The sequence below is a fragment of the Myxocyprinus asiaticus genome, chromosome 7 (genome assembly GCF_019703515.2).
Source record: "Myxocyprinus asiaticus isolate MX2 ecotype Aquarium Trade chromosome 7, UBuf_Myxa_2, whole genome shotgun sequence".
NCBI lineage: Eukaryota > Metazoa > Chordata > Actinopteri > Cypriniformes > Catostomidae > Myxocyprinus > Myxocyprinus asiaticus.
The window spans coordinates 14,665,435-14,681,028 of NC_059350.1; the positions used below are offsets into that span (position 1 = coordinate 14,665,435).

General features: G+C 39.1%; 1 protein-coding gene across 2 annotated transcripts; it reads left to right on the top strand.

Moving 5' to 3' along the window:
• The first annotated feature begins 1,107 nt into the window (after nt 1-1,107).
• LOC127443378 (vacuolar protein sorting-associated protein 37C-like) lies at nt 1,108-15,456 on the top strand. 2 transcript variants are annotated; one of them, XM_051701912.1, is made up of 5 exons: nt 1,108-1,483; nt 1,876-1,984; nt 5,433-5,604; nt 9,386-9,468; nt 12,898-15,456. In XM_051701912.1, the coding sequence occupies exons 2-5, from the start codon at nt 1,892-1,894 to the stop codon at nt 13,537-13,539; spliced, it is 990 nt and encodes a 329-aa protein (XP_051557872.1). In that variant the 5' UTR covers nt 1,108-1,483; nt 1,876-1,891; the 3' UTR covers nt 13,540-15,456. The 2 variants fall into 2 exon arrangements, with proteins under 2 accessions (XP_051557872.1, XP_051557873.1); XM_051701913.1 differs by lacking the exon at nt 1,108-1,483 and having other exon boundaries at nt 1,884-2,020.
• The last annotated feature ends 138 nt before the right edge of the window (nt 15,457-15,594 follow it).

A 15,594-nucleotide genomic window follows, 5' to 3' on the forward strand; every position in this document is an offset into this window, starting at 1 on the left:
GCATAAAAGTAATCCATAATACTCCAGTGGTTAAATCCATATCTTCAGAGGCAATATGTTAGGTGTGGGTGAGAAACAGATCAATATTTAAGTCCTTTATTATGATCAATCCACACATTCACTTTCAGATTCTTCTTGTGTTTTTGGCAATTCACATTCTTTGTGCATATCATCACCTACTGGGCAGGGAGGTGAATTTATAGTAAAAAAAAAAAAAAAGACTTAAATATTGATCTGTTTCTCACCCACACACCTATCATATTGCTTCTGAAGACATGGATTTAACCACTGGAGTCATATGGATTACTTTTATGCTGACATTATGTGCATTTTGGAGCTTCAAAGTTTTGGTACCCATTCACTTGAATTGTAAGGACCTACGGAGCTGAAATATACTTCTAAAAATCTTATACTTTGTATTTTTGTTACTAAAACTATCACTGCTCTTGTCCTTTATATTCTTTCTGTCTTATTTAATTTTAATTAAGAAATGTGAATTTACTATAGTGTCATGTACGAAATACGGACATTAAAGTACATGTGTAATTTCAATAACTAAAAGTCTCTTCAGTGGTTATTTCTGTACGTGTGTTAAAGATATTTTTTTAGACTTATTACCAATAACTTGTAGTGCACTACGTGTTGTTGCATTATTATTTAAATTGATGGCATAAAACCTAGTGTTTGTGTGTTGAAATATTAGCACCAACTCTACTGCCATGTCACAGATGGAATATTTCCGTCACATAGGGGTTTCCCTTTCAGTCAGCTGAACATAGGACGATACCATATACAATCCAAATGGGGTACGCCTAATGGTATTTTTTCACTAAAGTATTAAAATGCCTGTCAATTTTCACCATTGTAAAAATGTGATAGATCTATTTAAAATGTATTATAAACGTTTGTTTGATCTGCTTGTACAGAAATAGAAACTGTGTCATTTTAAACACCACACTTCCAAAATCGACTCAATGGACTCATCCAAAAATGGCCGCGTTATATGTCAACGAGAAGTGAAACTTTCCCATAAGAATAGGACTATACCCCGTCAAATAATCGTTATCGGGGCAGGTTTTTCTTTTTCTTTTTCTTTTTTCTCAGTTTGACATCGAAGCCGTTTTACCGGACATAAATTAATACAGTACTCTGACTTGGCCGTTTTGTATTGTATAGCAACCTGCCTTGCTCAACTGCTGTCCTGTAAGTGAGCTAGCCAGCTAATCGCGAGGAGATTCCACTCTCCGGGAATAATCTCGCGCATTTATTCCCAGTCTGTCACGCTAGATAACGCGCGATTCCTCGCACTGATACGGTCTCGTGAGTTGTTCTCACAGGAAGCTGGTTTTAACGCTGAACCCGCTCGCGAGGTGTTTGTCAGGCACCGCGCTTCCGTCTACATCTTTACGTCACTCGCTTCCAATTAGGTTTGATGTTTTTCCATGAGCACCCTGCGGAGAGGACTTTGATTTGCTTGTACCTTGTAAGTATTTGGAAATTGTCTGAGATAGACAAGCAGTAAGAGGTAAATTTAGATTAACAGGTTGGTTTGGCGTCATTTTCGCCATTATGCCAATAGCCCATTTAGTACTGTGTGATATACTCAGTTTGATTGACAGATGACTGACATAGGTGGTCCAAATTCACCGAATTGGCCCTCACAGTCACCGAAAATAGGTTCTTGACTGCCTAATTCAGCTTGAGGAGAGTTACTGTGGCGTGGCATGTCAAGGCAAATTGATAAAGAATACCCTTCATAATGAGTATATGCACTCTAATAAATTTAGATAATGGAGCATTTGCTAGTAGAACTTAGCTATAATGTTCAAGTTAAATGATTGACCAACTTATTTAAACATTGTTGTTGATCATCAGCTGTCCTAGCAAATCAATGGAGAAGCTTCAAGACCTCAGCCAATCCGAGTTGCAGGATTTGCTGGACAACTCGGAGCGAGTGGAGTCTATGGCACTGGAATCTGATGAGGTGAGATGGTCATTCTTTTGAGCCTCTTGGAAAAAGGTAACATGTCATCAAAGACCGAAATTACATCAGAAGCGTGTGACTAACCACTGTGCTATGAATGCATTGTTTTTCCTGTTTGATCTGCAGATTGTCTCTTCTTGGTAGGATTTTGACATTAGTTGACAAGTGAATCAGTTTACTGTTCTATAACAATTTATTAAAGGAATATTCCGGGTTCAGTACAAGTTAAGCTTAATCGACAGCATTTGTGGCATAAAGTTGATTACCACAAAAATACATTTTTACTTGCCCTTCCTTTTCTTTAAAAACAAAAACAAAAATCTGGGTTACAATGAAGTACTTGCAATAGAAGTGAATGGGGCTAATCTGTAAATGTTAAAATATTCACTGTTTCAAAAGTACAGCCACAAGACATAAACAATATGTGTTAACATGATTTTAGTGTGATAAAATTACTCGCTAACCTTTTCTGTTTAAAGTTATATCCAATTTTACAACTTCATTGCCATTACGATGTAATGTCAACAAACCTTAAAACCATAAAATGATGATGTAAACAACTTTACAGCTCAAATAATACATGAGTTTTAACAGAAGAATTAATGTAAGTGCTTTTATAAAATTATAAGCTTCACATTTCTGCCTTTTAAACCTTCCAAAAATTGGCCCCATTCACTTCCATTGAAAGTGCCTTACTGTAACCTCGATTTTTGCTATTTTGTTTTATTTTTTATTGTATTTGTATTTTTTTATTATTTTATTTTTTATTTTTCCCTTTTTCTCCCAATTTGGAATGCCCAATTCCCAATGTGCTTTTAAGTCCTCGTGGTCGCGAAGTGATTCGCCTCAGTCCGGGTGGCGGAGGATGAATCCCAGTTGCCTCCGTTTCTGAGACCGTCAACCCGCGTATCTTATCACGTGGCTTGTTGAGCTCGTTGCCATGCAGACATAGCGCGTGTGGAGGCTTCACGCCATCCACCGCGGCAACCACGCTCAACTCACCACGCGCCCCACTGAGAACAAACCACATTATAGCGACCACGAGGAGTTTACCCCATGTGACTCTACCCTCCCTAGCAACTGGGCCAATTTGGTTGCTTAGGATACCTGGCTGGAGTCACTCAGCATGCCCTGTGATTCGAATTTAGCGAGCTAGCGAACTCCAGGGGTGGTAGATTTTTGCTATTTTTTAAAGAAAAGGAGGTATGAGTCAAAATAATTTTTGTGGTAATCAACATTATGCCACAAATGCTGTCGACTGAGCTTAACTTGTATTGAACATGGAATATTCTTTTAAAGTTAATTGGTGGTGGCATTGAGTAGAAGCATTTTTATTTCTTAGGTCTTCTGAGAATACTCAAGCATAATTTTTTCTCAATCTCTGTCACTCACAGCCTCGAATTGGCCGGCAAACTCAATTATAGTACCATGACTTTGAACAGACCCAAAAAGTGCTGCATTAGAATTATGTTTTTGTCTCATCTAAAAACAAAAACAAAAAATGACCTGAATGACATGCAACTTTTTATTTGATCTGCGCCATTTGCTTTGCAGTCATGCAAATGCATGAGATTGGTTTCCAAAGAGCACATTCACTGTGTACTAGAGCCCGACCGATATGGGATTTGAGACCGATACCGATTTTAGAGGGGGAAAATTCACCGATTACCAATATGGTGGCTGATATAGTTAATTTTTGAACTGGAATGAAAAGAGACCTTTTCTATGTGGATTTTTCACCGATTTTGCACCGATATGACTATGCAAATGTACTCAAAAGGCTGCTTTCTTAAATATTTTTAGCAAAGAACATTTGACATTATTATTACACATTGTCAACAAATTCTAGAAATGAACACTGAGAAAATAAAGAATAAATACAAATACAATAAATAGCTTAATAAACATCAGTACTGTGTGTTTATTATCAGTCAAATGCTGACCATTAAAATAAAGAATAAATAATATAAATAGCTAAATAAACATCAGTATTACTGTGTAGTATCAGTCAAATGCTGATGATTAAAATAAAGAATAAATAAAAAAAATAGCTAAATAAACATCAGTACTGTTTAGTATCAGTCAAATGCTGACTATATTAATACTGCCGGGTCAAGATAAACAGCGGTAGCCGTGTTACACCGTATTCTGTTGTACAAGTTCAGGGGAAACTTTCAGTGGTGGAAAACCAGACTTTTAAATATTACATTTTGTAAATGCAATGATTGGAATTGTTCAGTTGAAGTGGGTACCAAACTGTGAATCCTTAAAACAGTTTGGTGAAAACATGTTTACTCATTAGCTTCCACTCAGCTGACAACAATGAAAGTAGCTACGTGATTAGCTAGTTAGCTATAAGCTCGTTGTCACGGAGAGTTAAAGACGGACGTTATCTATTTACTTTTCAGCATTGTGTCTCACCAACTAGATAATAACATAACGTGAAATCAACACTCAACAGACACAATCCACCACTGCACTTGTTTTCTGCTTAGCTGTAAAAGATGTTCTGATGTTTACATTTCAATCTGCTACGTTACTGACTGCACTGACAAACTATAACTGGCTAACAGCAAACAGACATGAGTGACATGGTTGTCAGGGACAGGGTTAACGTTATATTAGTTATATTGAAAAGGGAAAATTATGGGGTCATTGTTTATTAACTTTCCAGTATGTATTTCACAAACTAGTTAACTTACCATGAAAACACCAACTCCGCCCTGTCTGCAGAACCTCCGTCAGCTCAGAGTCAGCTCTGTAAACAATGGCGTCGGAGTGCGCTCTGCTGGACAAACTACGCAGTGACACCAATTGTAAAGTATTGTTTTCTGCATTATATGTTCTGAAAAAAAGTTTTCATATCGGCAAACATATACGCCGATACAGATATATCGGTGAAAGGCTAATATCGGCCGATACATCGGTCGGACACTACTGTGTACACCAACCCCACATCTGTGATAGTCATTTTAATAATAACAGCAGTGCTGTAGTCACTGTGGCCTTTAGACTGTGGTGTGATTAACTTATATTACTGAAGCTATAAATATTGCCTGTACTTGTTGCAAAAACATGCATACCCCCAGAATTAAGCTATGTCTAGTTTTTCTAGTAAAACATTAAAGCATTCCAACTTTATCACTTAATTCAGATATTAGGCCTCATCTCGTCTCAAACAGCTGCTGACTTTATTTAAAGTCCATAGTTTAATAATATGAATTTGTTGGCTAAACAATAAGAGAAGTTGTATATTGGTAATGCTCAAATTCTGTGTTGCCTTGATAATGACATCTCTGGTGGAACAGCTTTTCCTTCTAAGTATTTATACTGTTACATTTTGATAATGTCTTCACTGTCCTGCTGAAGATGAATTGTCCTTGTGGACTTTTCAGTGCCTATAGCATTGAAGCTTTAGTTGTGTGTCACTATCTTAATTCTCCTGCAGATTCAAAATATTCAGCTGGAAAGGGAGATGGCACTGGCAGCCAACCGCAGTCTGGCAGAGCAAAACCTTGACTTGAGGCCCCGTCTTGAGAAAGAGAGAACGCGGCTGGTGGAGAAATACACCGAACTGGAGAAAGTGAGGGAGAAATACAAACAGCACTGTGCCCTGAGAGGTAAGAGAAGGAGGGATGGAAAAGGAAGACAAATGAGGGAGAAATAATGTGAGTTAATAAAGAAAATATTTCACGGAGAATGCAAGAATCAATGGGTAAATGAATGTAAAAATAAACGGATTGCAGATTTAATGAAACCAAAAAGGAGAAGCAGGTAATTATGTTTGTAATGGTGTGTTTGTATTTTCCTAGGGAGTTTGTCATCAAACATTCCTCATAAAAGTAATGCCTGCTCAATACTTAGTCCATGTCCACACTAATATGTTTTCGTTTGAAAACACATCTTTTTCGCTATGTTTTGGCCATCCGTCCACACTGTGACGGCGTTTTTGACAGTGAAAACGGAGCTTTACGAAAATGCTCTCTCAAGTGGATAAATTTAAAAATGCAGTCTTCGCATTGTAGTGTGGACAGAGATATTTGAAAACAATGCCGTATTTGTTGTCATGTGACACAGTCATGTGATTCATTCAACCCAAAACAATCACACTAGCAGCCCATGTTGTAGTGCCGTTGTGCCTGATTCAAACAGCTTTCGAATACACCCTCTATGGCTTCCATTGGTTGATCAAACAGATAATCCCGCCCCAACCCACACCATTGGTTAGGTCAATGAGTGCGTTTACATGCACCTTCTTACACCGATTACACTTAATAAGCCGACGACGTGTGTGGTCGTGTAAATGCATTATACCAATTTCCTTTATCAGTGTAAGGTCATAAACGGCTTAAAAATAAACCAGTCGACACTGGTAGATTCTTGTCTAATACCCCGATTTTGCTTTGCATGTAAACACCTCTACCAGCGTTCTTAACGGCTTATCCAATGCACCCAAAAGTTGTACGCATGCCTTTTCACAGATTGACATCAAAAACAGAGAATAACTCAATTATTTAAACCAGGTTCAGACTAAAGCACTGAACTGGTAAGCAAAAGGTTGTTGGTTCAATCCCCACAGCCACCACCATTGTGTCCTTGAGCAAGGCACTTAACTCCAGGTTGCTCCAGGGGGGACTGTCCCTGTAATAAGGGCACTGTAAGTCGTTTTGGATAAAAGCGTCTGCCAAATGCATAAATGTAAATTTAAAATCTCATGTAAACGCAATTTACTTGCTTTGTCAGAATTTAAAAAAAAAGATGATTTTGGGAGTTATCAGCGTGTTGCTGTGCATGTACAGTGCATCCGGAAAGTATTCACAGCGCTTCACTTTTTCCACATTTTGTTATGTTACAGCCTTATTCCAAAATTGATTAAATTTATTATTTTCCTCAAAATTCTACAAACAATACCCCATAATGACAACGTGAAAGAAGTTTGTTTGAAATCTTTGCAAATTTATTAAAAATAAAAAACGAAAAATATCACATGTACATAAGTATTCACAGCCTTTGCTCAATACTTTGTTGAAGCACCTTTGGTACCAATTACAGCCTCAAGTCTTTGAGTATGATGCTACAAGCTTGGCACACCTATTTTTGGGCAGTTTCTCCCATTCTTCTTTGCAGGACCTCTCAAGCTCCATCAGGTTGGATGGGGAGTGTCGGTGCACAGCCATTTTCAGATCTCTCCAGAGATGTTCAATCGGGTTCAAGTCTGGGCTCTGGCTGGGCCACTCAAGGACATTCACAGAGTTGTCCCGGAGCCACTCCTTTGTTATCTTGGCTGTGTGCTTAGGGTCGTTGTCCTGTTGGAAGATGAACCTTCACCCCAGTCTGAGGTCCAGAGCGCTCTGGAGCAGGTTTTCATCAAGGATGGCTCTGTACATTGCTGCATTCATCTTTCCCTCAATCCCGACTAGTCTCCCAGTTCCTGCCGCTGAAAAACATCCCCAGAGCATGATGCTGCCACCACCATGCTTCACTGTAGGGATGGTATTGGCCAGGTGATGAGTGGTGCCTGGTTTCCTCCAGACATGACGCTTGCCATTCAGGCCAAAGAGTTCAATCTTTGTTTCTCATGGTCTGAGAGTCCTTCAGGTGCCTTTTGGCAAACTCCAGGCGGGCTGTCATTTGCCTTTTACTGAGGAGTGGCTTCTGTCTGGCCACTCTACCATACAGGCCTGATTGGTGGAGTGCTGCAGAGATGGTTGTTCTTCTGGAAGGTTCTCCTCTCTCCACAGAGAAATGCTGGAGCTCTGTCAGAGTGACCATCGGGTTCTTGGTCACCTCCCTGACTAAGGCCCTTCTCCCCCGATCGCTCAGTTTGGCCAGGCAGCCAGCTCTAGGAAGAGTCCTGGTGGTTCCAAACTTCTTCCATTTACGGATGATGGAGGCCATTGTGCTCATTGGGACCTTCAATGCTGCAGAAATTTTTCTGTACCCTTCCCCAGTTATGTGCCTCGATACAATCCTGTCTCGGAGGTCTACAGACAGTTCCTTGGACTTCATGGCTTGGTTTGTGCTCTGACATGCACTGTTAACTGTGGGACCTTATATAGACAGTTGTGTGCCTTTCCAAATCATGTCCAATCAACTGAATTTACCACAGGTGGACTCCAATCAATTTGTAGAAACATCTCAAGGATGATCAGTGGAAACAGGATGCACCTGAGCTCAATTTTGAGTGTCATGGCAAAGGCTGTGAATACTTATGTACATGTGATTTCTTTCGTTTTTTATTTTTAATAAATTTGCAAAGATTTCAAACAAACTTCTTTCATGTTGGCATTATGGGGTATTGTTTGTAGAATTCTGAGGAAAATAATGAATTTAATCCATTTTGGAATAAGGCTGTAACATAACAAAATGTGGAAAAAGTGAAGCGCTGTGAATACTTTCCGGATGCACTGTAAACAGGCACATTGTTGTTGTGTCTGGCTGGACAAGTCGCTGAAAACAAATGGCGCAATTTTTAGAGACAGTGTTTGCGGTTTTCGAGAAAATTAACCTACAAATGACTAACTAATTGTTGTACCTCCATATTAAGCTGGGGTATGAGAAAGTATTTTAACACAGAAAAAGTTACACACTTCAGCTTTAACATTTCCCTTTTTTAACAAATGTGTTTGTTTTCCACAAAAGATGAGGGTAATTAAGAAATGACAAGACTTTTTATTTTTGGGTGTACTATGCCTTTAATAGTCGTCTTCAGGTTTTTATAAATGTTTAGGCCTATTAGTGTTATCCATGGGAACAACATTTTGTGAATTTCGTCTTAAAGAAGGAAGTGAAATGGGTTTACTGTAACTAAAAGAGAAAGCTTAGGCAGAATGGAAAAAAAGGGGCTCATCAGTTTGAACTTCTTAAAAGATTCTATTGTTGGCACTGCTTTTAAATCAGTGATTAAGTGCAAGTCAAATTACAATGTGCTTTTGTGCACACTATAGTTGAGCTGCCTTAGCAGTCAATGACTCTTTTGGTTGCTTAGAGAGTGCTTTATTGGCAGGGTATCCTTGAACCATGAACCTCTTATTCTGCAGTGTGACTGCTTATAGAGACTTTTGAATAGAGAGAGGGAGCTTTGAGTTTCTAACAAGAACAAGTTGTTCAGCTAGAAAGTCTTCTATTTGTGCTTGTGTCTGTTATGCCTGTTTTGAGCTTGTTTTGTTCTGGCACACATTCTCCCTCTACTGTTATTTCATCCATTACATTGTCACATTATAGCTATGTGTCTATTTCATTCCATTTATGACAGTCATGTTCCTTTACTTTTAAAATAATTACATAATACATAGCTTGGTAATTTGTTTGCATAACCTTTTCTCTTTCAGTTTCTTTCTTTGTTGTCATTCAACACAGTAAATTCCTTCTCACTTCTATTTCTCTTTCCCTTTTCTGCAGATAGTATAATGGGGCAGGTGTCCCCAGAGGGGCTGCTGTCTCGTCTGCAGATAGAGGGCGCCAACACAGAGGAAGAATCAGAGGTAAGCAACAATCTGCTAAACCAGGCAGGGGTTTAAATTTTTTTTGAAGCTAAGGACCTCCAAATATGATGACCCCCTTGCTAAAATATGAAGGCAGCTATTTATTTTCAGTTATATTAAGTTAAAAATATTAAGTGTAATTCAGTGGAAAGGAGGAGGAGGCGAGAACCGGCTTAACAATGTAAATAATAGTTTAATGATAAATTTAACCAAAAAGACAAACACACACAGGTGTCGGACAGCTGTCCATAACACACTCTCTTGCACTCTCGCACTCCCGTCTCTGATTGGCCTTATCACTCTCAGACTTAATCAGCCTAATTAGGGGCCGGGTGTGCGGAATCATGACCTGGCCCCGCCCTCCGCCCTGCCACAGTAATATTACAAAGATAACATTTTGTTTGCTACATTAAATGATTGGCTTTTATATTGTTATTGTACCAAAGCCAAAATAAATGATCTGGAAAACATTTACTTTGTATTCTACCCATAATTGGATTAATGTTTCATGTTCAATTACATTTATTTGTAGTCTCTAGAAAGCAAAATAAAACAGAAATGAAGTCAAATTCAGTAAATGTTTATTTATTTTTATTAGATTTTTTTTTTTCCTGGACCCCAGTTTGAAAACCCCTGTCCTATACAATCAGCCTAGCTTTGTCGGGTTTTGTTGATGTTTGTTTTTTTACTACTACTGTGACTGTCAAGCTTATACTGTTAAGTTTGTATATCTTTCTGAAAAATTAGAAAAGGATGGTTGTTTGTAATGTAAAAATAAGTAATTATAGAGAAAGTAGTGGCTATGCAGATCTCCATTTGATATTTTGAAAATAGCTACACTGCTCTGCTTTTGCTGTTTTATTGAAAGAAAAAAAAACTTCTGTGTCCACAATCCTTTGTAATATTTTATAATGACTTTCGTTATTAACATTAACAAAAATTATTACATTATATAATTTCTGTCATTATGTTATAACTTTACTTATTATTATTATTATTATTATTATTATTACTCTATATATTTGTTAATGTACATTTAAATAGAAATGTCATTCTCTTTGTATATATTCATATTTGAATGTTTAAGAACGGCTGGTCTGTTATGCACATACAATGGTAGGCACTGTATAAAGCTGTATAAAAGGTCCTAGATCACATCAAAGCCCTGGCATCAATGGCTCAGTTTCTGTCCATTTTTAAAGCATATTTTCTTATCAGTTTACAAAAATTTCAGCGTCACTGATTTATTGATAACATTTGATGATGAGATGCTTTTCTAATAGACATACAGCTCTGGGAAAAAATGTAAAAAAAATTAAATCAAGAAGTGAGCAGGACAGGATCTGGATCTGGCTCGTCCCAGATTAATTTCCATGAAGTGATTTCACTCCTCACCGACAGATCACCTTATTTCGTGGTTTGATTTGAGCCCACCCTCAGATACACTTGATTGTGCCACATGAATGTTTTGAAGACCAATAAAGTGTCCAAACACAAAGGTCTAATGTTAATGCCTTGGCCTCCCCTACAATAAGGCCTACAGTGGCAATAAAAAGTATGTGGACCCTTTGAAAATAGCTGGTTTTCTGCATTAGTTGGTCATAAAATGTTATCTCATCTTCATCAAAGTTACAAATATAGACAAAACACAATGTTCTTAAGCTAACAACACACAAACAGTTATGATATTTCATGTCTTCTTTTAACACATCCCATTAAACATTCACAGTGCTGTGGAAATGTAAGTAGACCCTTAGGCTTATGATGTCAATTATTAGAGTCAGGAGTTGGCAAACCTGGCATCCAATTAATGAAAGGAGATTGAGGTGTGTGTTAGAGCTACTTTGATTTATAAAAAGCACTCAAACATTTTAAGTTTGCTATTCACAAGAAGCATCTGCAGATGTGGACCATGCATTGCAAAAAAGAGATCTCAGAAGACCTACATTCAAGAATTGTTGCTTTGCATGAAGCTGGAAAGAGTAACAAATGTATGTTGAAAACCCACAGTTAGACAAATTGTCTGTAAATGGAGACAATTTATTACTGTAGCTACTTTCCCTAGAAGTGGCCGCTCAGCCAAGATGATTAAAAGGGCACACTGCAGAATGCTCAGTGAGGTAAAAAAAGAGGGGGCCTGGGTAGCTCAGTGGTAAAATACGTTGGCTACCACACCTGGAGTTCGCTAGCTCGCTAGTTCGAATCCCAGGGCGTGCTGAGTGACTCCAGCCAGGTCTCCTAATTGGCCCAGTTGCTAGGGAGGGTAGAGTCACATGGGGTAAATCCTCGTGGTCGCTATAATGTGGTTCGTTCTTGGTGGGGTGCGTGGTGAGTTGAGCGTGGTTGCCGTGGTGGATGGCGTGAAGCCTCCACATGCGCTATGTCTCTGTGGCAACGCGCTCAACAAGCCACGTGATAAGATGCACGGGTTGACAGTCTCAGACGTCAACCTCCGCCACCCGGACTGAGGCGAATCACTACGCGACCACAAGGACTTAAAAAAAAAAAAAAAGCACATTGGAAATTGGGCATTCCAAATTGGGAGAAAAAAGGGGAAAAATAAAAAAATAAAAAATAAATTGAAGGTAAAAAAGAACCCTATAGTAACAGCTAAAGACTTGAATGAATCATTGGAACTGGTTAACATCTCTATCCATGAGTCCACTATACAGAAAACATTAAACAGGCATGGTGTGCATGGCAGGACACCAAGAAGGAAGCCGCTGCTTTCCAAAAAAAATAAAAATTCTGCGCACCTGAAGTCAGAGCTTAAGAGATGCATCCCAATAGAGATGCTGCAGAATGACCTCAAGAGATCCGTTTACACCAGCTATCTTAAAAATATGGCTGAGCTGAAGCAGTTCTGTAAGGAAGAATGGCCCAAAATTTCTTCTAAATGTTGTGCTGGTCTAATCTGCAGCTACCAGAAACACTTGGTTGAGGTTATTTCTGCCAAAGGAGGATCAACCAGTTATTAAATTCAAGGGTTCACTTACACCACGTTACTGTCAATGTTTAGTGGGATGTGTTCAATAAAGACATGAAAGACTAAAATTGTTTGTTTGTTGTTAGCTTAAGCACATTGTGTTTTGTTTATACTTGTGAATTTGATGAAGATGAAATCACATTTTATGACCAATTAATGCAGAAAAACGGCTTATTCCAAAGGGTTCACATACTTTTTCTTGCCTCTGTATACGTGTCATTTATCAATGTGTTCTTTAGTCCCCTGAAAAAAATGTTTTTTTGAATGTTTCGGCAGCTGAACAATTAACACCAGACTGTAAGTCTAACCCACACAGCCTCTTTCTCTCAAAAATTACATATGGCGCTAGTCTGAATAAGGTTAATAAAAGATAATATGTAGTGTATTAAATATCCTCAGTGAGAGAATTTGAAAGTCCCTCAATCTATCTCTCTTTCTCTCAGGCTCTAGCAGATGAGTTTCTTGAAGGTTCAATATCGCTGGACTCCTTCCTCGAACGCTTCCTTTCCCTCCGCTCCCTTGCTCACACAAGACGAGTGCGCATCGAAAAGCTGCAAGAAAATCTTTGCCAAAAAAGCAAAGGGATTGGAGACTCTAAAATGACATCACAATCCTGTGCCAATCATGATGCTGGATCGTCATCACCGTGGCAACAGCCGCAGCCCCAGCAGCAACAGAGCTCCAAAATCAATGCACCCTCCAATGCCTCCAGCTCTGCTCTCCCCTACTCCCCTTACTCTGTTACTCCCCCCAACCACCCCCCATCAGCCTCTACAACAGGCCCCACCAATCCTAGCACAGCGTTTCATCCCTACGCCAGCCAGGGCACCCCATTTCATCAGTCAACGGGCTACTCTGCTCCCAGATCAGCATTTGGCCCCCCAGCTTGCCCATACCCCACCCAACCCAACCCATTTCCTGGGCCACCATTTGGGCAGTTTGGTCCCACGCCTGCTCCGTACCCAACTCCACACCCGTATGGAGGGTATGGCTACCCCACAGGCCCCAGTGGGCCATCAAACCAGTCACCAATAGGTAGACCGCTTTATAGGCCTGGTTTCGGGGTACCACAACCATATTCCTGAGCCACTCTGTGTGTCTCTGTCTTTCTCTTTTTCTCATTCTCCCTCTTATCTCACTCCTCTCGCTCTGATTTGTGGTTAGTGTACCCATGTCACATCATGTTCCTGTCTGAGGCTTATAAAGAACACTTGAGATTGGGTAAAGGTGTGCTTGTTCCCCCATGAAACCTCAATGAAAGACTCAGAGACTCAATATGGGCTTCACTGCCTTGGCATCGATGGCTCTGTTCCTATCCATTTTAAAGCATGTTTTCAAATCAGTTTGCAAAAATCTCGGTGTCACTGATATATGATTATGTTTGAGGACGAGATGCTTTTCTTTGTTCTTTTATTAAATTGTTTTGCTGCTCAGCCTTGTTTGGCTGTGTTTCCAATAATTTTGATGATTCAACTTCTACTGAGAAAAAACATGTTACACTACATGGAGGATTTCCTAATTTCTTGAGTATGAAACCCATTGTTAACATAAATCCAGAAAGCACAGCACCATCTTTCCATTTTAGAACAGATGCAAACTCCTTGCTTAAATCAAGCTCTTTAAAAAAAAAAAAATCATAATAAAATTAAAGACAACTGGGCCCACCTTACATTAGACAACTTCCCTGTGTGCAGATTTGAAATCCAAATCACAGTGTTGCAACATGTTACTGGGTGCAATATGTCCTGTTACGAATGCATAATATACTAATACACCAATCGATCAATCCCAACCTCCCAATACCTCTTATGCTTCCCTCTTTTTTTCTTTGCACCCTTGCACTCCATTTACTTTTAATACCGCTTGATAATGATCAGAAGGACTAGATTATTACATATGTACGTTCTCTAGTGGAGACAATGTAATTTGTATTAACATATACTAATATTAAAGGGAAGTCAGAGAACGAGGGATATAAATATAGACATATCTTTATCTGATATAGCACAGGATTTGGTGGGGCAGGTGAGGCATAACATAGCACAGAGCATATGCAAGACAATAGGTGCTAAGTAACATGCTTTTGTTAGTAATATATAGCTTTTGGAACCTACCATTAAGGTAAAACTATGCAGACAAATGCTTGGACATCGGCTGCATATTTTACACTTTTGAATTTAGACACAACGAAGCATTTGATGATCTTGTACAGCCAGAGTCATGGAAATGTCAATTTCAAAGAGACACATTACCCTCAGAATCAAAAAGTGGGCATGATTGGATATGGATCCTGCTCCTCCCAGATTTATTTCCATAAAGTGATTTCACTCCTCACCAACAGAACACCTTATTTCGTGTTTTGATTTAAGCCATCCCTCAGATTCACTTGATTGTGCCTCATGAATGTTTTGAAGACCAATAAAGTGTCCATACACAAAGGCCTTGGGCTCCCCTACAAAATGGCCTATACGTGTCATTTATCAAGGTGTTCTGTAGGTGTCCCCTAAAAAGCCCCACCTAATTAAAATGTTTACTGGCCAGCTGGAGGCCCATGTGAATCACACTAGCATTCCACACTAACAGCCCCAAACTCTTTGGCAGCAGGAGCTGGGAGTGGGTCTTTTGGACAGTCAGCTTTAGAATAGGCGTGCGGGGGTCTCTCTTTATTTTTGTACTTTAAAGCAATTTAAAACCAGAGGCATCCTCAATCAAGCCTCAGGTGGCTTTATCTAATTCATGAACTCAGTAATTAAGACTCAGGTTTGTAGCAAAACCCCCACGTTAAGGTTCCCTCCCCAGCACCTGGAGCGAGGGAGAGGGCTGATACGATGACACGATGATGAGAAAAATGGGAAGATGATTTATTAGCATATTAATTTGAAGAATTAGAGGAAAGAGATTCTATTGCATTGGTTGTGATGACTGTAGCCTGTTAAAAGTGTATTATTTTTATTGTCCTTTTTTCTCGGGTGTGAATATTAAACACTGAAGTTGATCTATGATCTCTGTGTTGATTGTTTTCATTGTAGCCTTATGAATTTGGGCTTTATAGAGTGTCACAGTCTGGTTCTAGAAGTAAAAATCTTATAAACCTGCAGAAGCCATCAGTCGACGTTATTTGAACTTGTTCCTTTTTTTTT

Coding starts and splice junctions, on each gene's coding strand:
- LOC127443378 (XM_051701912.1), top strand. CDS start 1,892: ATGGAGAAGCTTCAAGACCTCAGCCAATCCGAGTTGCAGGATTTGCTG. Junction 1,985..5,432: donor TGGCACTGGAATCTGATGAG/GTGAGATGGTCA, acceptor ATTCTCCTGCAG/ATTCAAAATATTCAGCTGGA. Junction 9,469..12,897: donor ACACAGAGGAAGAATCAGAG/GTAAGCAACAAT, acceptor TCTTTCTCTCAG/GCTCTAGCAGATGAGTTTCT.